Source organism: Castor canadensis, chromosome X (assembly GCF_047511655.1).
Source record: "Castor canadensis chromosome X, mCasCan1.hap1v2, whole genome shotgun sequence".
NCBI classification, from domain to species: Eukaryota; Metazoa; Chordata; class Mammalia; order Rodentia; family Castoridae; genus Castor; species Castor canadensis.
The window spans coordinates 88,505,234-88,530,155 of record NC_133405.1 but is presented as its reverse complement, the minus strand read 5'-3'; the positions used below and the strand labels follow the sequence as shown (position 1 = coordinate 88,530,155).

The 24,922-nt window shown below is 37.7% G+C and overlaps 1 protein-coding gene across 10 annotated transcripts in view; it reads right to left on the bottom strand.

Moving 5' to 3' along the window:
* Positions 1-3,592: 3,592 nt before the first annotated feature.
* The window catches only part of Arhgef9 (Cdc42 guanine nucleotide exchange factor 9), a 354,155-nt gene continuing 332,825 nt past the window's right edge, over positions 3,593-24,922 (bottom strand). For 9 of the 10 annotated variants that reach the window (XM_074062551.1, XM_074062553.1, XM_074062555.1 and 6 more), the window contains 2 exons: positions 11,072-11,140; positions 3,593-6,867 (listed from right to left, as the gene is read on the bottom strand). In XM_074062551.1, the coding sequence (XP_073918652.1) occupies positions 6,686-6,867; positions 11,072-11,140 (251 nt within the window). In that variant the 3' untranslated portion in view covers positions 3,593-6,685. Of the gene's footprint in view, positions 6,868-7,368; positions 7,434-11,071; positions 11,141-24,922 lie in introns of all 10 variants that reach the window. The other variant, XM_074062552.1, reaches the window with a different exon arrangement.

Below are 24,922 nucleotides of genomic sequence, written 5' to 3'. Positions count from 1 at the left end.
AATTAAATTAAAAAAAAAACAGTTAAAAAAGAGGGGAGATGGTCATCTGTGGATAATTCTTCCTAGTTTCTCAACTGCTTTAACCGTTACAACATGGTAAAATTTTCCTTACCTGCTGAGGTATAATGGAAACCTCCTCTTCTTTGGTAAAGATTTCTAATGCTTATTCATATACATTTATTCTGTCCTGGACTCATGGAACATTTATTGCTACTTTGAAGTTGTGTGAAGCATGTGATCATTTCTGGCCCTGTTGGCTCTGATTGAATGCAGGGCTAGAGAGTTGTGAGATGAGAAACACTCTAGGGATAGGCAGTATGTGTGAGAGGAAGGTACAATAAAGTGGAAGGAGCTCATAGCTGCCCTGGAGAGTCAACTGGTTCTACAGCATAATTTGCATAACAAGCAATAAACTCCTGTGTTATGCCACTAAGATTTGGGGACTATCAGTGGCTGCAGCACAACCAAACATCCTAGGCAGGTACTCTATCACTTGAGCCACTCCATCAATGCAATCAAATATCCCGACAGAGATTTTCCTTAATCAGAGTTAATCATTCTGTTTTCTAAATATTTTTGGGCTCTCATTTATCCCCATTATAGCTTATGCTTATATGTCCTTACTAAACTCTGAGTTATTTGTGGAATGGAGATGGTATTTTATCCATCTTAATATCTTTACTGTAGCCTACAAAAAGGCCCAGCCAATAACTGGTACCTAGGGTATGTGGGTTGAATCTAGTTCAGCTGTCTGGCTGTAGGACTGTGGAGAGGCACAGCTGGAGATGGATGCAGGCTAGTCTAGGAACCTACCATGGTGGGGGCCTCCAACTGGTGGAGCTGAGCAGAAATGATAGTGCCTTCTAGAGAACACAGGGGCCATTCTATATCCAAGTCCCATCCTCTATCTCTTCTTCCCCAACTAGATGAGAATGCACTGTCCATGACACTCATAGCCTACTAGAGAAAGAGGTCACAGGCTAAGATAGAAATGGGACAGGTAGAACTAGGGGAGTGTACTTCTAGGGACACGAATCTTCCCTCCAAGCCTCCTCCTCTAATTGTGTTGCAAACAGAACTGACCTAATATACCTATAGGCAAACTGAATTATTGTCCTGCAGGTGACAGTACTTGGGCAGACATTGGGAAGTTTCATTTTGTAATCTTGGGGCTTGCAGGTAAAGTCTTGAGCAAGCAAGATTTAGTTCAACACCTCCATATGCTAGTCAGGAAGAAGCCTCTGGGAGCCAATGATAGGCAAGTCAATATGAAAAAGGAAATCCCTAATAGTCCAAGAACCAAGTGGCCCAAGCAATATGGTGGTGGCTTACTTGAATAAAGTATGCCAAAGTCCACATCAAAGACTTTGGTTCTCGTTCCACTTACACTAGTAGGGGACAAAAGGAACTGTGGCGATAGTTATCTTTTGGAGGACTTGCCTCACCCTCCCCCCAGCAACACTTAGACCCAACAGCTCTGAGGTCAGTTTCAGTGAAGGTGGAGAGCAGGTAAGGAAAACTCAGAAGCTAGGTAACTGAGCAGTCACTTTTAGCCACTGTCTTCTCCCTATCAAAGTAGTTAATAGGCTGAGTGTGGCAGCTCACACCTGTAATCCTAGCTACTTGGGAGACAGAGATTGGGCAAAAAGTTCAAAGTCCTCCATTTCAACCAGTGGCTGGGAGGGGTGGTGCATGGTTGTCATCCCAGCTACGTGGGGAAGCACAAATAGGATCACAGTCCAGGCTGGCCTGGGCATAAATAAAGCAAGACCCTATCTCAAATTAACTCATGTAAAAGGGCTGATGGAGTGGCTCAAGTGGTAGAGAGCTTGCCTAGCAAGCATGAGGCCCTGAGTTCAAACTCCAGAACCACCAAAAAAATTGTAGTTAGTAAACCAAATTGCCAAATGGTTGTCATAAGCACTAAGTAAGACCCCATATGTGGTAAGGTCATTGCAAATATGAGGAATTTTTATTTTTAGACAAACCATAAGTCTCTTCTATTGAACCTAGCAGGAAACTTTCCAGGACAAAGAAGGGTCAGAGTTGACTTGTTCCAGAGGCCCTCTCTGGAAGCTTCAATGAGCTGCCTTCCTCCATTCTAATTCTAGGCAACCGGGCACACCACAGGGACACCTCTCCCTAACTCTGAGCCCACCAGAAGACCCGAAGAGGGGAGAAGCCATCATTCCACACAATGGTCTTGGCATGGCCTAAGGCCCTGTGGCCCTCCCCTAATTGGTTCCTGAAAATGATAACCAACTGCCCCTCTGCCCTCATTCAGGGAGAGAAACACAACAATTAAAGAAGGTAATTAGAAACTTAGTAATTAAGAGACAAGCACCATTCCTGTTAAGGAATAAAATGAAGGGCAGAAAGGGTGTACATGCTCTTAGCAAGTAAGTTCATAAGTAATAGAATCACTATTTATGATAATAAGAAATATGAATTTATAATGTGGACCATACTGGGGCTTTCAGAAATAACTGTTTTGGTGATGTTTGATTTCAGGTACCATAGGAGAGAACTAGCTGAATCCTAGAGTATAAGACCCCTGCCATTGTCTCTCCACTTTTCAGATCCTCAGTCTTCATGGGAGACTGAGACCAGATGACATCCTCTTCTACTGCAGGGGGTAACTGAGATTTGCCCCTGGAATCTAGGAAGGCTGGTAATTGGCAAGATATAGGAAGGACTGCTGAGAGCTGAGTCCTGCTGATATTGGTGGGGGAGATGGCAGACCCTAGTGGACAGGGAAAGGATGGTGACAGTAGAAGGGATTAAATGAGGAGACCTAAGAAATGGAGAAAGGGAACGGTTAGTGAAAGAGAGAAAGGCTTAGTTATCATTTTTTCTGAACCACTGTGTGTAGAAAAAGCATCTCCAAGTGCTAGACAGGTAGGGTTCATACTCTAGTCACCTGTGGGACAATTATTTGGACCCTTTCAATAAATAAGGACTTTACTGGGTTCAGCATTTAGTTGCTCTGGAAAAAGAACAGACCCACCATTGGGTCTCTGACAGGCAGCATGAGATACCATATGGAGGCCTAGTGGGAATCAAAGAGCATGTACATGTAAGCAACACTACAATGGAAGAAGCAGTAAGGCCATACCATATCATATACTCAGGGACAGATAAAGAAGGTGTGTTCCTCTGAGGAGACAGGATCAAAGGCATTAGGAAGAAACCTGAAGTGGGGGATTCCTAAGTGATATGGTCTTTGGCTAGGCTGAAAAAAGATTTTAAGCTCCCAGGAATACCCAGGGCTTCCAGCTGCAAGGGAAAGGACCAAAGTGAGGAATGGGCCTTTCAGTTTTGTAAAAGTTCCAGGTGACATGAAGACAGTCCCATCCGTAAAGGTATTTGAAATGCCCATGGTTATGTTCAAACTCAGTTTTTGTGCTTTTTTCTTCTAGAAAGGACAGGTAAGGTCACAGAAAGCCCGTGGAAGGCTTGGGATTGGAGCAGGGCTTGCAGGTCAAGACAGTTGGTGTAAGATGCTTCATATCAGGCAAATTCTCTTCATTTTACAACTGGCAACACACACACACACACACACACACACAGGCACAAGAACTGTGTCTGAAGGTGTCTTTTTACTTCTTTTATTGAACTCCATAAATATTTTCATAAGGCTTTGTGTCATTACAACATCTTTTTTGTTGTTAAACATTTTCTTAAAACACACAACTTTGACACTTGTTTGACAGGGTCAAACAGTCAGATAGTAGAAACAAAAGAATAAACTGGCAAATGCAGAGCAGCAGGGGTAATCAAAATCACTGTTGCCCACCTACCCACCCAGCCCAGCCCACCCCCAAAGCACTAAAATATCACTATTTGGCTTCATACTAGAATTGTTATGATTCTCTTGTTGCTGTCCTTAATAGATCTGTTAAAGATATACACATAAAGAGAGGATGAGAGCAAGAGAAAGAAGAATTTTACTTCTGTGTTAGGACTTCCCCACAGCAGAACTCATAGAACAAACTAGCAAAGCCTTTTGGAGAGCAAATCCAGCCCTCATTGAGCTGAGGAAAGGGAAGCTCAGGGCCATGCAGAAAAAGGAGCATGAGAATTCTTGGGGATAGCACTGCAGTGCAAAAACAACAGGTTTAGATACTTAGCCCAGGTACTTAATGGGCTCCCTTTTAGACTATTAGCCACTGGTGTGCTTTGAGTCATAGGCAAGGGGGACATTCCAGTCAATGGAGTGCCGATTTTTTTTCACAAATTACTGACATCAGTTAAGGTCAGTGGGATGAGTGTGAGCGGGTAGGGGAGAGGTGATATCCCTGATCCTGGAACCCTGGGTACAGGCCAAGGGAAGGGATTGGGATGAGAGGGCCTGGCCAAGTAATGCTATAGGTTCAGGGACTTGCCAAAGCAATCCCTTCTGGTGTGTCCCCAACCCCTGGAGAAGCATGTCAAGCCCAAGCCTAGTGAGAAGTAGAAAGTAGAAGGAGGTATACTCAAGGGAAGCCTGCATATACAGCTAAAACATTCTCTGACAGGAAGGACATTTTAGCCTGGGTGCTGGCAGCAGGCTCCTTGCCATGGGAGCTTAAGTAGTTATGTCATTTGCTGAACAGTGGAGGCCAGTCCCGAGCTCTGGCCCTCTGCTCAGGTCAGACTCATTCTTGCCTTAATAACTCTGCAAGTCTGACTTGGCTGTAGTGGAATGAAAACTTCCCACAGGGGAAAGTTTCCAGGCTGTGCAGAGCCTGGTTTGTATCAGGAGGCACAAAGCAATAACCAAGCCTGTTATATTGAAGCTCCCATGAAGGCTGCTTGGTAAGCTGAGGTCCTGTCGTGATGAATTCTTCTCCCATGAGATCCAAGACAGACTCACCATCTCCAGTTTGCTGGATAGTGTCAATTTCCAGATTCCTGGATAGCGTGGATTTTCACAACAGGGCACACCCTCATTCCTTTATACTCTATTATTGTAGTTTAAGGTCTATCTACCCAAAGGATCACATAGAGAGGAGGAACAGATACTCCTACACAAAATAGGTATCCTGCTTCTTTGTAGGAAAAGTTAGTTCTTGCCAAGTGGAAATCCTGCCAAAAATGATCCTCAGGTTAGCATCTCTGCTTCAGACCCTTTGTCCAGAGGGAAGAATAGCCCTGGGCTCCTCATTCACTTGTTTCAAATGCTGGACACTGGGATGGGTGGATGTTAGAAACAAGACCATTGAGGGCCAGAACTGATATAACTATAACAACAACCACAATCCTCCCATGCCATCAGGGGAGGACAAAGAAGGAAGATAGGAAAAGGGGAGGAAAGAAGCCAGGAAAGATTGTCCATGCAATCTGATAAGAATAGGGGAAGTCTTACACAATTGGGGGAGTAGAAACATAATCTTGGATCAAGCCTATCTCTTTGAATGCCCTCCTTATTTTTTCCCTATAAGATGTTACTGTCAGCCTTGGATTCTGTCCAGATTAATAAGTTGAAGGCAGCTGATGATCTTGGTCAGATGGGTTTTGTCTTGAATTCCTCCATAAACTCCTATCAATGTGCCTTTAAAATCTGCAGATGGGAATGGGGGTGACCAGAGCATTGAAATGACTGCTGTAAGAGAACCCCACCTTATACCTACTTGGTACTTGAGAGGGAGGGGTAGAGAAAAATCCCTTCCCCGGGAGGCAGAGTCTCAAACTCTTTGCTTTCAGTTTCGATCTTTTGGGCTAGGGAAGAGATAGGCCCAAGAAGGAATCACAGCCAAGGGCTTAAAAAAGACTAATTGGCCCAAATTAGACACTAGATGCAAAACTAAAATGACTCAACAGTGCTGCAACATAGGAATCCCCAGTGCTAGAAGAAATAGGCTGAATGAACAATATCCCCTGAACAGACGTCTTCTCTAGCATCATCATACTGATACTCTCTTGTTTCTGTTTGGTTTTACAGCTTTCCACAACATCAAAAATACAGTGAAAGCAGTAGAAATACCAAGCAGTTATGTCACAGGGCACAACAGAGCATGTCCAGACTGGCACAACTGTGGACAGAGGATGTCGGGAAAAATGTGTTTGGGACCACTGCAGGACTATAGGGACATTCACAGATGTTTGAATGAGGGAGAGGAGATGTGGGATCCTCCTCTTCCTCATGAAAAGGGAAAGAGGGAAAGGAAATCCAATTCCACCACATCAAATTAAATTACAAAATCATCAGCATAAGTATCATCAGGAAAGAAAAGAACCAATACAAATACATCTATGGTAATAATGACAAGTCAATGAATCACTCACAGAGGAGAAAAGATTATCTTAACAAGAAAAGGAACAAATAGAAATGTTAATTTCTTAGAGAAAAGGGGAGGGGATCAGGGTAAGAACTGAAAACTTTTAAGAAGAGGTCACATATTTAGAAGTCACTGGTACCTCTTCCTACCAACTATAGATTTCACTTCCCCACAACAACAGAAAACATTTTTGGTCCTTTTCTCTCTCTCTCTCTCTCTCTCTCTCTCTCTCTCTCTCTGTGTGTGTGTGGGTGTGCACTCACGCCCACACACATATATACTAAGGATCTGTGTGTGTGTATATATATGTTCACACACACACACACACACACACAAATTTTCAACAGTGCTTCTCCGAAAAAAGGTCCATCTATAAATATAATTTTATTTACTTTATTTTAAAATTATCTGCCTCCCTGTAGTTATTATTTTTTGAATGGGGTTAACCTGCTGAAGTTTTGCCAGAATGGTGACTGACTGCGCTTCGGTTCGGTGAACTCAAAGACTTGCGACTGGGCGATGCCATCTGGGACCAGGTATTGGCTCTGGTTTAACGGGTCCTGTGGTGGTGGGTAGGAAGGAGGGACAGAGCGGGAAGAGTTGACACCTAGAGTAGATAGGAGAAAAAAGGGATAGACCATAAGTACCATGGTAGTTCTCAAATCACCCAGTGACAGCTCTGGGCAGACAATGCAAGGTAGACTAGTTTAGAGTATCAACTGATCTAGACTGAGCATCCCTTATCCAAAAATCTGAAATGCTCTGAAATCTAAAACTTGATAGTACTCAAAAAGTTTCATATTTCTGAGCATGTTCAGATTTCAGATTAGTGATACTCAATCAGGAAAGTCTATGCAAATATTTCCAAATCCCAAAAACTCTGAAATCTTAAACTTCTGGTCCCAGCATTCTAGATAAAGGATATTCAACCTATACTGCAAATCATTTTTCTCCCTAACAGATTTTGGAGTGACGTGGCCATTACTGCAATACCACACTCTTTTCCATATAATCAGGTATCATTAAGAAATTTGGGCTGAGACTCAGAGAGAAATGTCATTCTTAAGGTCCGTGGTAAGATAGTAACAAAACAAGAGCTACAACTCACATTCTTTGACTTCTCAGTTCAGAGCTCTTTCCAAAAGAACATAATCCCCAATGTAGGGCTTAGTCCTGCAAAGAACCCAGTAAAGTGCATTTAATTCCAAACAACTTTTATTTCCTTTCTCTCCAACTCTCCTTAAATGTCAAAGACCCTAATTAAGAACTACTAACTTCACATAAGTTCTCTTGGGGGAGATGGTTTTCTAAAAAATAGAAGGCACAAGTGACATAGAGGAGTTATGCCCTGGGTTGTGAGTGATAATCTGCATTTTATAGGGAATTAACATTGTGAGTTGAGGGAGAAAGCTAACTCATCACTAGAAGATATAATTCATGGAACACAAGGAAGGAATAGAATATACTTGGGAATAGCTTGAATGCTACTAAGATTAAAGATCTTTTCAACCTTTGTAGGTAGGTTTGCAACCACTAAACCAAAGTCCACATTAATGGAGGATTCTGGGAACCAGGGGGATCTAAAGTCAAAGTTTAATCCTGATCTATATTCAAAACATACAACATGCAATGCAAATGTGTCAGGAAGGCCTCTCTGCTGCTTCTAAATACCTTCCTCTTCTGATATCTAGTATCTAAAATTCCAACATTACAGCTTCTTTGTTTGATAACTTGATTATATTAAGCCATCAACAGCCTCTGTCACTTTTAGGAAGGATTAGATTCTTTTCTAAGAGCTAATTTTGAAAGGTGGCAAGTGGTCAGAAATGAGGCTATTAATTAGATAGCAACAGACAATGAAAAGATATTAGGGAGGGAGTTCCATTTTATTACTGTTTTTATTTTGTGGTTCAAGCTTTTGGTCTCAAATCTAAAAACTCCTATTCCTAACCCTAGATCCTGAAGACATTTTTCTATTTTTTTAAGAGTTCTATAGCTTTACATTTAATTTCACATTCAATTTATACTTAATTTTTATACATGGTGTGAGTTTAGGTTGAGGTTCTCTTTTTGCCTCTGGAAGGCCAATTGTTTCAGCATTATTTGTTGAAAAGGCTACTCTTTCTCCACTGAATTGTTTTTGTGCTTTGGTCAAAAAACAGTGATATATGTTTGTGTAGGTTTATTTCTGTGTTCTGTTTCATGGATCTAATGCCTATTCCTGTGCCAAAGTTACATTGTCTTGGTCAGTGTAGCTATATTAATGAATCGTTGAGATTGGGTAAACTGATTATTCCCACTTTTTTCTTTTTCTAGGTTGTTTTAAAGTTATTTTAGGGCATTCATTTGATTTTTGAGCTTGCCCTAAAGTCTCTGGAGATGGAGGCTGTGTGCTCATGGTTAGGGTGAGTTCCACGCTGATAAACACAACAGGGATTAGCATCTAACTCCCAAGAAGTTATATATCAATTCTTAAAACCAAGGTAGTCTGAAAGGCAACAGTGAAGTGAAAATGCCTTTCTTAGTGCTATGTTGGTTCCTCTCTGCTATTCTCCCAGCCAGGCTTTCCTTCCCATAGTATACTGGGTTGATAAAGTTCTGTGGTATTACAGACAGGATTGAAAGGGGACACTGGAGTAATTACCTATTCAATAACATCTGCACTGGAGAAATCTTAACAATGTTCTCTCTATCATTTCTAGGGATAGGTAATAGAGAGGGTTAAGGAAGCTAGCTTTTATGGATATCTGAAAGAATCACTTCATGTTCTTCCTATGCATACATTGTAACTATTAAATTACTAAGTTGGCAATTGTTTCTGCATGTGTAGCCTCCTTAGATCCCAAAAGTATATCTATCACAGGTTGGGAGCCAGTGGCTCACACCTGTAATTCTAGCTACTCAGAAGGCAGAGATCAGGAGGATTGAGGTTTGATGTCAGCCTGGGCAAATAGTTCATGAGACCCTATCTTGAAAATACCAAATACAAAAAGAGGGCTGATGGGGTGGAGCAAGTGGTAGAGTACCTTCCTTAGCAAGCATGAGGCCCTGAGTTCAAAGAAATATATATATCGCCACAGCCCTGGTCTAGTGGAATCTTGATGTCCAGAAAAAATATGGGAATAAATTCATAGAAATTCTGGGAGGTTGAAAACTAGAGTTTTTTAAAGGATTTTAAGATTGCTTTTAAGATAAGAAAGCTGTTCCAGTGAACCAGGCAGGGTAAAGAAGGAACCTGAACCAAAGGCTTGGTATGAGTTGGCAGAACTAACTTCTAATTATTGGTTGCTTTGTGGTTGTTTCTTTGTTTGAAGTGATGTCACTGAAAAGCCTACCCAATCCCAGATAAATCTGCAGGAATCTGGGTAGGATAAAGGAGTATCATTTTACCAAGGAACCAGTGTGGTAGGAGCAGTAAAGGAAATCAGAGTCAAAGAAGCTCAGGAGGTAAGAGCCTATAGGAGATAGAGGCAGCTGTTAGCACAGTATCTTTTGCAACCTGAGGACTTACCAGTTGGCTGAGGCTCTTTTTGCTCATGTCTCTGTCTGAGAAAGGGAGCTATTCACTTACAGTTTTCCTGTTAGTATATATCACATACTTACTGACCTTTAACTCCAGATTGCCTTCTAAAGCCATCACTTACATTTTAACCTTCAAAAGATTGGAAGTGACTGGCTTAAATTCCCTATCTAAGGGGAATCACATTTCCATGATGACAGATGATCCAATGAGGGACTCCAAAGAGCAAGAACTAATAAGTAGTTGAAATGAAGGTATGTTTAGTCAGAGGGGCCCAGATAAGTATACTGCTTAATTAAAAATCAGGTATTCACAGTTCTCTTCAAAGAGAACTTCATTGGGAATAATTAAGGGTGCTTTATGTGGCTGCTGGAATTTCAGGCAATTTGAATCTGACCATTTTGTATGGTGACTCATTCAGAACTAGAGAGACCACTGAGAAAGCAGAAGGCAGATCTTAGCAAAAGTGAGTTCTCATTAAGATCATTCACCCTTGGTAGTAGTGACAACAGTAATAGAAGCAGCCATCAGTAATTGAGGTGAATCAGTAAAATGAGCTTTTCTTTCCAGAGGGACATCAACAGGACCCTGAGCAATGGAAAAGAGAGAGAAGTGGACTCAGACTTAAGCTGACTTAGGCTCTGAATCACTTCACCTTAAAGACCCTTGGTCTCTTCATCTGGAAATGGGGTTAACAGTGTCTGTGTTCTTAGAGTTACCATTATATCAGAAACTGATCCTGAATAGATACTCTAAGAAGTAGAAGGTGGCTCTTTCCTTTGGCTTAGCCAAGCATTTTAGTTTTGTTCTGGTTCATAAAAAAGAAAAGTAAAGCTTTTTTCAGATTTAAACTGATTCTATATGTATTCTCTTGAAAAGGCTACCTGAATTTTCTCTTGGTTCAGTTTGAGGCTCTCCATTCTGATTGAGGGCCCCTGATTTGCTAAGTATACCCAGATCAGTGGGAAAAAAAGCTGAGTACTTATTAATAAATACTTATACTTATTAAAAAGTTTCTTTTATGTTCAAGTAAAAATGAGAAAAAGAGGTTTTATTTCTGTACCCAATGAGAAATATTTGGATATGACGATCCTATGCCATTCACTCCTGAGCATAGGCCTTTAAGACCATTTGTCACCTATTGTCAGAGACACAAGGGTATTTTAAACTACCCCAACACTCCAAGTGAACCCAGTATGGAAGGGAGCCTAGGAATATGAAAGCTCACAGCCTATGTCTTCCTATTCTCCCATAGAAAATGAGTGGGGCTTAGAGGATAAGGGAAGATTACCTTTTTGTTTAGGAACTTTTCTCACAGTCATTGCAGCCTGCCTCTTCTGGTTTTCAGAAATCTCAAAACCTAAAAAAGAAAAAAAGTAAGATTTTGTTATGAGAAATTTATACCCTTCTTGAATCAGACCAGCTTTTAAAGTTTTCAAACACAAAATTGTCTTTGACCAGTAATTCTTTTCTAGGAATTTCCCTAAGGAAGTTTACTAGAAGCTTGGATAAAGACTTAACTATTTTGGTACATACTAGTAGGGTGAGTACTGGATTATAAGGCAGCTTGATTTTTAATTTTTTGAGGAATCTCCATACTGTTTTCCATAATAACAGTATGAATTTACATTCCCATCAGTAGAGTATAAGAGTTCCCTGTATACTTGAGCATTTGTCATTTTCTTTTTGATAACAGCCATTCAAACTGGATAAGGTGATACCTCATTATGGTTCTAATTTGCATTTCTCTGATGGTTAGTGATGCTGATCATTTTTTCACTAATCTATAGGCTATTTAAATGTCTACTTTTGAGAAATGTCTATTCGGATCTTCGATCCATTTTTAATTGGGTTATTTGCTTATTTTTGCTCTTGAGTTGAATTCCTTATAAATTCTGGATATAAATGCCTTGTCATATGTAGAGTGCACAATATTGTCTTCCATTCTGTAGGCTGTCTTTTGTCTCTGCAGATTGTTTCTTTTGCTATACAGAAACTTTTTAGTTTCCATATAAAAAGAGACACTTGAATTCCTCTGTTTATTGAAGCACTGCTCACAATACCTGGGGTTTCAAATCAACCTAAATATCCATCAATGAATGAATGAAAAAAGAAAATGTGATAGATACACATACATACATAAATGTGTATATATGCATATATATACATATGAATGGGATATTATTAGACATATAAAAGCATGAAATCCTGTCATTAATGACAAAATGGTTGGACTTCAGGGACGTTATGTTAAGTGAAATAAGTCAGGCACAGAAAAACACTGTACAGTCTCACTCACATCTAAAAAAGTTGACATCATAGAATCCGAGAATAGAATAGTACTAGAGACTGGGGAGAATATGAGGGAGAGAGGATGTGGAGAGGTTAGTCAATGGGTATAATATTACAATTAGAAAGTATATGTTCTGGTGCTCTATGAAGTGTAATATAATTAAAAATAATACAGTATATATATGAAAATAGTTAAAAGCAAAGAATTTTTTGTGGAACTGCAGTTGGAACTTAGGGCTTCATGCTGGCTAGGCTTGAGCTATGCCTCCATCCCTGTTTGCTATGATTATTTTTGGGATAGGGTCTTGCTTTTTGCCAGTGTTAGACTGGACCACAATCCTCCTATTCATGGTTGCCACAGTAGCTGGGATGACAAGCACATGGCACCACACCCAGAAAAGTATGGATATTGAATGTACTTACCATAAAGAAATAATAAAAATTTAATGTGATAGATAAGTTAATTACTCTGAATTGATCATCACCCAAAGTTTACATGAATCAAACATCACATTATACTTCATAAATGTGTATAAATATTATGTGTCAATAAAATATAATTAATTAAAAACAAGATTTAGAAACAAAGATGCGAATCACAGAACACGGGCAAAAATTGTGAATAGGTTAAGAGGTTATTAAAAGGAGAATGTTTAGATAAAGTGTGGTGTAAAGTAGAAGAAGCATTTTATAACCAAAAGCAAAAATGCAAAGAAAAGGAAATAATGAGTTTTATTTGAGAATTAGAATGGAAAATGTATATACAGAAATGAAAAGTTTTAGAAGAAAAAACAGAAATATGTAATAAAGAAATTAAAAAAAAACCACCTTGCTGAGTTAAGTGAAATTACAACATATTTCTTGAAAGAGTAAAAGTTCTTTCCAAGTCCTAGACCCCAGATATGTAAATCCCAGCATATAAAAACAAATTCCAACAAAAAACAAGCCAATATATCACCTCCAAAAAGCCAACAACTACAATATAAAGGCCTATGTGAGAGTGAAGGGAAGAAACAGCAAACAATGAATTTTTTAAAAATGACATGAATGTTCAATGAAATTAAAGAGGGTATGTATAAGCAACTGAATGAAATCAAAGAGGATAAAAGTAAACAACTGAACTCAAAGAGAATTCAAACAAAAACTTGAATGAAATAAAGAAAATAATATAAGATATGAAAGAAGAATTCAATAAAGACATAGAAATTCTAAAAAAATTTGGAAATCTTGGAAATAAAAAGCTCATTATCCCAAATGAAAACTTCAATCGAATGTCTCGCTAACACAGTGGAGCAGGTTGAAAACAGAGTATCGAGGATTGAAGACACAGTAGAAAAATTAGATCAAAGACAATGAAAAAATACAAAGAAACATCAATGGAACATGAAAGACCTCTGGGACAACATTAAACAACCAAACCTACAAATCAGCAGCCCATGGAACTTTCTCAAAAATAGACCACATCCTAGGTCATAAAGCAAACCTCAACAAATACAAAACAATTGAAATAATTCCCTGTATACTAAAAGACCATAATATAATAAAATTAGAAATCAATAGCAAGGAACATCACAAGACCCATTCAAACTCATGAAGATTGAATACACTTTTGTACAATCACTAGTCATTGAAGAAATTAGGAAAGAAATTAAGAAATTCCTAAATTCAAATGAAAATGGGGACACTACTTACCAGAACATGTGGGACATAGTCTTAAGAGGGAAGTTTATAGCCATGAGCACCCAAATCAGAAAACTAGAGAGACCGCAGATAAATAATTTGATGATACATCTTAAACTCTTAGAAAAACAAGAACAAACCAACCCAAAAAGTAAAACACAGAAAGAGATTTAAAAATCAGGGCAGAAATCAATGAATTGGAGAACAAAAAAATACAAGAATTAATGTAAATGAAACAAAAAGTTCATTTTTTGAACTAATAAACAAGAACGACAAACCTCTAGCAGAATTAAATAAAAGAAGACCCAAATCAATAAAATCAGAGATAAAAAAGGGAATATTACAACAGACACAAATGAAACTCAGATCCTATGGCAATACTTTAAAAACCTCGACTCCAGCAAACTGGAAAATGAAGAAGAAATAGACAGTGTTAGATAAATTTCTTGACATATATGACTCATCAAAATTGAAGCAAGAGGTCATTAACAAATGGGACTGCATGAAACTAAAAATCTGCACAGCAAAAGAAACAGTCACCAGATTAGAGACAGCCTACAGAAGGGGAAAAAATCTTTGCCAGCTATATATCCAACAAGGGACTAATAACCAGAACACACAAGGAAAACTAACCTCTCAAGGAATCAACAACCCATTGAATAAATGGGCAAATGTACCAAACAGAAAATTCTCAAAAGAAGTACAAATGGACAATAAAGATATGAAGACATGTTCAATATCCTTAGCCAAAAAGGAAGTGGAAATCAAAACAACATTGAGATTCCACCTCACCACATAAACAACAAATGTTGATGAGGATGTGGGGACAAAGCAACACTTACACATTGTTGGTAGGAATGTAAATTGTGGAACTGCTATGGAAACCAGTACGGAACTCTCTCAAAAAACTAAAAATAGAACTACCGTACAATTCAGCAATACCATTCCTGGGCATATACTCAAAGAGAATATTCTCCAAGACATGATAGAGTCACTTGCAACCCATGTTTATTGTAGCACAAGTCACAAAATCCAAGGTTTGAAAATAGCCCATGTCCCATGACTGATAAATGGATTAGGAAAATTTGGCATACATATGCACAATTGAGTTTTATTCAGCCATAAAGAAGAATGACATTATGTTGTTTGTAGGTAAATGGATAGAACTGGAGAACATCATGTGAGGCAAAATGAATCAGGCCCAAAAAGTCAAAGGTCACATGTTTCCTCATGTGAAGCTAGACCTGTAAGTTAAATGCATATATAAATACACACACACACACACACACACACACACACACAAATACATATATAGTGAGAGAGAGAGAACAAGACTGTATTGTATTAGTAGCTGAGGGGACTACGGGAGGTGAGAGATAAAGAAAATATTAGAGAATGAAAATATTGAAACAACAAATCCATATATCAATATAACATACTATACTGTAAGGTACTGAATATTAGGGGAATATGGTGATAGGGGATGAGTAAGTAATAGGGAGTTTAATTTGATTAAAGCATGATATATATAGGTTTAAAGTGCATCTTGAACTATCAATGTACACTTTTTAAAAAAATGAAGGACAGGAAGGTAAAACAGTTCTTTTCTAGGAGTGGTAACAGTGAGAGAGGATGGGCAAAAGGAAAGGGTGAATGAAGGGGAATATAATGGATGTATTTTGTATTCATATATGAAAACAGAAGAATGAAACTTGTTGAAATTGTTCTAAGAAGGGGGAAGAGAGAAATGATGGAGGGGATAAATCTAATATATATTGTAAACACATATGCAAATATCACAATGTATCTCCTTGTACAACTATTACATGCTAAGGAAAAAAGAATTAACTGACACAATAGACTAACTGTACTGAACAGACATCTATAGAGAATTTCATCCAGCAGCTATACAATACACATTATTCTCAGCAACCCATGGAACTTTCTTCAAAACAGATCACATTTTAGGACACAAAGCAACTCTTAACAGCTGACATAATTCCTTCTATTTTATTAGACCATGAGGGAATAAAACTAGAACTCAATAGGAAATGAAGCTACAGAAAACATTCAAACACATGGAAACTGAATAACACATTGTTGAATGACCAGTGAGTCACTGAAGAAATAAATGAAGAGAAAAATTTCCTAGAATCTAATGAAAACCACAACCTTTGGCATACATCAAAGGCAGTGCTCAAAGGGAAGCTTATGGTTTGAGTACCTATATTAAAAATTATAACAAAAAGCAAAACAAACAAACAAAAAAACCAAGACAGTCTCGTCAAGGTGGTGAAGGAGTAGAATCTTTCGGCATAGGACCCTGTGAATACGGGTCTGGATAACAAAGAAGAGTCTTCTCCCAGAAGAACCAAAGAGAGGAAGAGCACTGAGAACCACAAAAGAGGAACAGGACAGCTAGAAAATATGGCAAAACATAAAAGTGACAGAGTAAATTAAGAAACAGTTCATGGCTCCAGCCTCAGCTCCCCTAGGAGAGAGGGGAAGTCAAAGTCCCCATGCCAACAATTGCAAAGAAGGTCAGTGCAGAAGGCAAAACAGTTTGAAATAATCAACACTCATGAGTGCACTCATAAATGCCAAAAACAAGGATTCACATGGCCAGTGGAAAAAAAGAGCTGCAGCTGGTGACTGGAGGAGAAGCCAGATGTTCAGCAGGGAAGTTGCTCAGCACACGATTTACGGTAGAAAAGCCACTGGAACCCAGTGAGTAGCAGTAGCATCCCATAGAGGACTTGCACAATGCTGCACATGGTGTGTCCCAGTACAAAGAAGCTGCCCAGTGCACACAGTGGCAGTAGTGGCTGTGGCAATAGTGTGGACTATAGTAGCACCAGGCTCAATGCAAGGTCTCTACTGTGGCAGAGAAACCAAGCACTGCCTTGTTGTGCTTCCAATCTGACTGCAAGGATTGCATCAGAGAGGACATCTGAAAAAAAAAATCTGTGTTACAAGCAACATAACAGACTGTAAGTAGTGGGAAGCTTGAGAGACGGCAAAGGTATAAGAGGGGATGGTGGAACCAAATATACTAAAAAGAAAGGGAAGAGTTGAATTTGGAAGATGGGCTGAATTTAATCAAAGGCCATTATTTGCAATTGTATATATCACAATGAAACTCCACTACAAGTTAAATTATGCTAATAAAAATTAATTTTTAAATTAAAAGCAGAGAGGATGGTGGAGACTGGCAAGTTAGAGCCCATACATCAGGAAGCCTTCACTAGAGAGTGTATTTAGATTGCCAGCTACTACCCTCACTGGAGAAGGAACACTAGGTTGTCAATAGACATCATTTCTAGAGACAGGTGTCCAATTAAGACTGCCATCTAATCTGTTGAAAGACTCAGATACTGAGGGGGAAAAAACAACTGCTCACAAGAACATCAGAAAATTCTGAATTTTTATGTTTGGTTGCTTTCATTGCTGTTAAGTATGAGATGTATAGTTTTTTTTTAATGTGTTTGTAGTTTTTGTTTCTGCACCTTCAAACCGAGCACTTTTGTACTCTCTCCCCCATTTTCTCTTTAGTTCTGTTTTCCCCTTCTCTTTCTCTGTAGTCATCATATGAGAGCCCTGTAACCTGCTTTTCAGTATTCAATCTTAAAACATTTCTTTTCCTCCCCTATCCTATCACCCTCCACCATTTTAATTTTCCTTCTGTCTACAACCAGAAGTGCTTTTTAGTTTATATTTTCTTTCTCCAAACAAGGAAAAGCCCAGGACCTGATAGATTCGCTACCAAAATCTATGGGAACTTTAAAGAACTAACACCAATACTCCTCAAATTTTCCATGAAAGAGAGGGGAAGGAACACTACACTACTGAACTCATTCTAGGAAGCCAGTATTATTACACTGATTCCAAAACTGAATGAGGTAGGGGAAGGGAGGGAAGGGGGAGGGAGAGAGAGGGAGAGTGAGAGAGAGAGAGAGAGAGAGAGAGAGAGAGAGAGAGAGAGAGAGAGAGAGAGAGAGATAAATGAATTATACACCAATCTCTTTAATGAACATAGATGTAAAAATTCTCAAACCGAAATGCCTGCAAACCAAACTCAACAACTCATAAGAAATATCATACACTAAAAACTTAGTTTCTTTCCAGGTATGCAAGAATTGGTCAATATATGCAAATAAAAAAATGTAACACAACATATAAACAGAATTAAGGCAAAAGTCTTATGGTCATCTCAAGAGATCCAGAAAAGGCCCTTCACAAAATTCAATATCCTTTCATGATAAAAAGTCCTGAAGAAACAAGGAACAGAAGGAAAGTGCCTCAACATAATAAAGTCTATGTATGACAGACATATAGCCAAAATCATATACAGGAAAAAACTGAAACCATTTCCAGTAAGTCAGGAACAAAACAATGATGTCTCCTTTTCCGACTTGTATTCAATATAGTACTGCTTTTCCTACAATGAGCAATGAGACTGGAGAAAGAAATAAAACGATTCAAATAAGGAAGGAAAATGTCAAATTATCAAATATTTAGATGATATGATCTTATACCTAAAAGACCCTAATAACTCCACCAAGAAAATGCTAAGATCTATATACCCAATCAGTAAAGTAGCAGGACATAAAATCAATATAAAAAATTCAGTAGCTTTTATATATACTAACAGTGAAATAAGAAACCAGGAAAATAACCCCATTCATCATAGCCTCAAAAAATATACCTACGAATAAATTTAATAGAAGAACTGAAAGGTTTCTATTAGAAAAATTATATGAAGACATCAGAAGATGAAAGATCTCCCATGTTTGAGGATCAGCAGAATCAATACTGGGAAAATGGCTATATTACAAAAAGCAATCTACATGTTCAATGCAATTCCCATCAAAATTCCAATGACATTCCTCACAGAGATAGAAAAATCAATCCTAAAGTTCATATGGAAGCACTAAAGACATCAAATAGCCAAGGCAATTCTGAGCAAAAAGATCAGTGCCAGAGGTATCAGAATACATGACTTCAACCTACATACTACAGAGCCACAGTAATAAAAACAGCATAATTCTGGCACAAAAATAGGCATAAAGACCAATGGAACAGTACAAAAGACCCCGAAAAAAATCCACATAGCTACACCCATTTGATTTTTGAAAATAGAGCCCAAAACATAGACTGGAGAAAAGACAGCCTCTTCAACAAATAGTGCTGGGAAAACTAGATATCCACATGTAAAAGACTGAAACTAAATCCTTGTTTCATACCCTGTAGTAGTATCAATTCAAAGTGGATGAAAGATCTTAATGCAAGACTTAAAACTGTGGAATTACTACAAGGAAGACTAGGGAAAACACTGGAACATACAGATATAAGCAATAACCTCCTAAATAGAACTCCTATTGCTCAGCAAGAAAGAGGAAGGATTGACCAATGGGGTTGCATGAAGTTAAACGCTCTGCACAGCAAAGTAAATGGTCACAAGATGGAAGACACAACTTTCAGGTGGGAAAAAATATCTAAAAGCTATATATCTGACAAGAGATTAATAACCAGAGTATACAGGGAGCCCCCAAAAAATTAATCTGCCAAAGAATCAAGCACAAAATTAAAAAATGGGCAAATAAAGTGGACAATTCTTGAAAGAAGTATAATAAATACACAAAGAAATGCTCAAAATCCCTGGCCATAAAGAAAATACAAATCAAAATAACACTGAGCTGGGTGCCAGTGGCTCACATTTGTAATCCTAGCTATTCAGGAGGCAGAGATCAGGAGGATCGTGGTTCAAAGCCAGCCCTGGCAAATAGTTCATGAGACCCTATCTTGAAAAAACCCATCACGAAAAAGTGCTGGTGTAGCCCTGAGTTCAAACCCCAGTACCCCCCCCCACACAACAACAAAAAACAACACTGAAATTTCACATTACTCAAGTCAAAATGGCTATCAGATATATAGCACTGAACTGAAATGTAGAGAAAATTAATGATTTCCTAGTAAAATGAAAATTATCAAAAGTAATGTGAGAAATAGTAGACAGGTACAGAATCTACATGAAGAAAAGTATATCATTATCCTCAAACAGGTAAGAACAAGGCTTATATTAAAGAAGTGAGAAAATTTATTAAAATGATAAGCCTCCAAATATTAATTTAATACAATGCCAACCAGAATCCAAATGAAACTTGTTTGAACCTACAAAAAATGAAAGTGATATTCATATAAAAATAAGTATCTAAGAAATTGCTAAATAATTATAAAATAAGAGTGAATAAAAATCGATTATACCAGGCATTAAAACTTTCTAGAAATCTACTGTAATTAAGACAGTTATATTCTTAAGAAGTAGCACACAGAATAGTGGAACACCACAGAAAGCCTAAAACAAATATAAGTATGTATGAAGAGTTTCTATCTGAGAAAATTGCCACTTTGGTTGTATAAATATAATAAATGATTGATTTAATAAATGAAGTTGGTGCAACTAGCTACCCACATGAAAGAAAACAAAAAGGAACCCCTTCTTTACACCACATCAATGTGCAAATTCCAGTTATTATGGTTCTAAAAATGAACCAACAAATTAAAGAAAATTTCAGAAACTGTTAAGTGTTGATAGGAAAGGGAATTATTTCCCCACATTTTTAAAATATATATTAATTATACAATGTGGGGAGTTTCATTTTGATATAACTATGGATATAATATGGTCTGGTCATATTCATCCCCTCTCCACTCTCTCTATTATTCTTTCTTATCCTCCCTCTCCTACACTTTGTTATCACCCATTTTTAAAAAATGGGTTTCCTTATGCCCTTTTCATATATTCCTACAATGTAATTCAATTATATTCTCCCTCCCTTGTCCTCTCTTTTCAGGAAGGGATTGTTTTAAATAAGATAAGCCTAAGAACCTAAAGGAAATAAAAGATACATTTGTTAAAGTAAAATAATTAAAATCTTACAGAATTGAGTACTATAAATAAAGGCAAAAGACATATAATAGACTCAGGAAAAAATGCAAAAAATCAAAACTAACAAAATGTTACTAGCTTCAATAGTGAGTCATTACAAGTTTATATTTACCAACTTCTTTTGCAGTGATGGGGATCAAATGGAGGACCTCATACGTACTAGGTAAGAACTCTACTATTGAGCTACATCCCTAGCCCATAAATTTGTATTTTAAAATAACAAAAAATAAAAATGAGCGAGGGGTATCAATACATAATTCACACACACACGCACAAACGCTGAAAATAACCAGCAAGCATATGAAAAAATTCAACCTTACTAACTGAAACAGTAAACTGAAACAAGTAGATACTATACAGTGATAATACAGATGTAGACAAATGGGTACCCATAAAAACATATTGGGAGTACAGATTCTATAACTTTTAAAAATTTTAAATGTAAGTACATATTGTAATTAAAACTGTTCATATGCTCACATCCAATGATTCCACTTTAATGAACCTATGCTACAGAAATAAAAGTACCAACACATAATGAGATATGTACATAGATGTACATTATAGAAATATGTTTAGTGGACAAAATGCTGGAAACTGAATGTCTACCAAAATGGGAATGGTAGCTACAAAATGATATGGAATGCTCTATAGATATTTGAGATGTGGGATGGCTTGATGTTTCAATTTGACCAGAGTATGGTTCTCACTAGTATTGGTGTTTCCATGAAGGTATTTTATTGATTTAATGAAATACCCTAATCAGGGAGATATAAAGGATAATATTCTGGATAATCTGATTGGATCTGAATCTGTTGGAAGTCTTTAAAATCAAGGTTGAGGTCTCGCCTGAAGAGACAAGAAATTCCACCAGTGGAACACAACCTTTAGCCCATGTCCTTAAGAGTTCAATCCTTCTCACAATCATCTCTCTGACTACCTGTAAATGACAACTATGTCCTGTACTCTTCAGTTTGAGCCTGCCCATGACCTTCCATTTTTGAACACCTGTCCCACAGATTTCAAAGTCATTTACCCAGCATTTGCAATTCCTTGTAATAAAGTTCTTAACAGTAATACATCTCTTACTGGTTGTGCTTCTCTGATTGAAACCTGACTGATAGAAGGAGTTATAGTTAGATTCTATGTCTTTCTATGTCCTGGAGAGTACTTATGATAAATTAAGTTTGAAAAAGCAAGTTGCAGAACAATATGCATAATTTTTATAAATAAAAATGTGTATGTACATTTATATGACCGTAGGATAATTACAGAAAGGAACACAAAACCATCAATACTTGTTATCTAACAGCATAGGAGATACAGAGATGGAGAAAGAATTATAAATGTTCTTTTTTAAACTTATTTTTATTAGCATGTATTAATTGTACAAAATGAGGTGTTTCATTGTGGTATTTCCATACATGCATATAATGTACTTTGATCATATTAACTCCTTTTATTACTTTATCTCCACTCCTCACAAACCACCATTTTTTAACTTTCTAGCAAAAATTTTAAATTTTAAATTTTATGCACTTTTCATATATGCATACAGTGTACTTCTTTCACATTCTTCCCCTCATCCTCCTTCCAATTTCTCTCTGGTTCCTTCCCCAAATAGTCTCCCTTTTATGTTCATGTCTCTCTTTTTTTAGATATAGATTATTCATATGAGAGAAACATGTGGCATTTGTCTTTCTGAGTCTGGCTTGTTTTGCTTAACATGATGATCTTCAGTTCTATCCATTTTCCTGCAAATGACATAATATTATTCTTCTTTATACATTCCATTGTATATATATCCCACATTTTCTTTATACAGTCTTCTGTTGATAGGCACCTAGGCTGATTCCATACTTGACTATTGTGCATAGTGCCACAGTAAACATGGGTGTGCAGGTATCTATTGTATGCTGAGTATGCTGACTTACATTCCTATGGGTATATGACCAACAGTGGTAAATAGCAGGATCCTATAGTAGTTCTAGTTTTAGTTTTTAAAGTAACCTCCAAACTGATTTCCATAGTGACTACTAATTTATATTCCTGCCAACAGTGTGTGTATGAGGGTTCCTTTTTCCTGAATCCTCACCAACATTGTTTTTTCCTTTATTGTTGTGCTGTGTGGGGGTACATTGTGGCATTTACAAAGGTTCTTACAATGTATCAAATATATCATATTTGAATTCACCCCCTCCATTATTCTCCTTTATCACTCCCTCCTCCAATTCCTGGAAGTGTTTCAACAGGTATCATTTTTGCACTTACATACATGTGTACGCATTTTTTGGACTGTATTCATCCTCCTACTCCCTTTCCCTGCCACCTCCCCCTCCCCAGGCAGGTCCTATTTCACCCTTCAGTCTCTGATTTTGTGGAAGAAAAAAACAAAAAGATGACATTTTTCCTCGTTTGAGATAAAGGTAGCTACACAGGGAGTTTCCTTGTAATATTTCCATGTATGGTTTATCGCCTCTCATTTTCTTCATTCTACCTTAGTCCCTTCCTTATGGTGGTTTCAGCCAGTTTAAGATTTCTATATTCATTCTTATACAGAGTACATCAACTATATTCAACTTCTTGGTTTCCTTCTTTGACCCTAATCCTCCCATATGTGACCTCCCCTTAGTGTGACCAGTGATTCATAATATTGCTGCATTTGTCTATATTTCACAAATGAGAAAGAACATGCGGCTTTTAGCCTTCTGAGCCTGGCTAACTTCACTTAAGATGATGTTCTACAGTTCCATTCATTTACCTGCAAACAACAAAATTTCATTCTTTGTGGCTGAATAAAATTCCATTGTAATATAAATACCACATTTTCTTAACCCAATCATCAGTAGTAGGGCATCTTGGCTATTTCCATAGCTTAGCTATTGAGACTAGTGCAGTAATAAACATGGGCGTGCAGGTGCCTTTGTTGTAACCTGATTCACATTCCTTCAGGTATATACCTAGGAGTGGTATTGCTGGATCATATGGCAGATCTATTTTTAGTTTTTTGAGGAGCCTCCATACTATTTGCCATAGTGGTTGTACTAGCCTACGTTCCTATCAGGAGAGTATGAGGGTTCCTTTTCCCCCCACATCCTGGACAACACATGTTGTTGGTGGTGTTCTTGATGGTGGCTAGTCTAATAGGAGTGAGGTAGAATCTTAATGTGGTTTTGATTTGCATTTCCTTTATGACCAGGGATGCCTGACATTTGTTTTTTGTTTTCTTGATGAGGTAAGATGGGATATCAATGATGTTTTTATTTGCCTTTCCTGTATGGCTAAGGATGTTTATTGGCTATTTGTACTTCTTTGGAAACCTGTTTAATTTGTTTGCACATTTATTAATTGGATATTTGTTCCTTCGGTGTTTAATTTTTGGACCTTATTATATATTCTGGATATTAATCCTTTATCTGACCAATAGCTGATTTTCTTCCATTCTGTAGGCTGTCTCTTGATTCTGGTGATTGTTTCCTTTGCTGTGTAGAGTTTTTAATGCAATCCCCTTTGTCAATACTTGCTCTTCTTTCTTAACCTATTAGAGTCCTATTCAGAAAGTTGATGCCTATGCCCATTTCTTGAAGTATTTTTCCTGTTGCTTTCCTATAGTTGTTTCAAAGTTTCCAATTTTAAATGAATTTTGAACTGATTTTTGTGCAGGGTCAGAGACAGGTATCTAATTGCAATTTTCTACATGAGGATACTAAGTATTCCTGAAAGCATGGATTGAAAAGGCTATCTTCACTCCAATGTATGTTTTTAGTGCCTTTGTCAAGAATCAAGTTGGCTATAGCTTTATAAGTTTATTTCTGGGTCTTCTATTCTTTTCTTTTGGTCTACATGTCTGCTTTTGAACCATTACTATTCCATTTTTGTTACAATGGCTCCATAGTATAATTTTAAGTCTGGTATTGTGATACCTCCACCATTGCTCCTTTTGGTCAGGATTTGCTTTAGTTATTTGGGGTGTTTTGTGCTTCTGCATAAACTTTTGGATTTTTAAAATTCTATTTATGTGAAGAATGTCATTAAGATTTAGATCAGGAGATTCCAAGATGGTGGATAGAGGGAGGAAGCAGAAAGCGTGCCTCCTATAGTGAAATCTTGGAGAGATGCTGGAGACACACCTTGCAGGCAAAACCACGGAGAAGAGGCAAAACTTTGACCCCTCCACATATCCAGCCTGCGCAGAGCATCTCCACTTCACATTAAATGGAG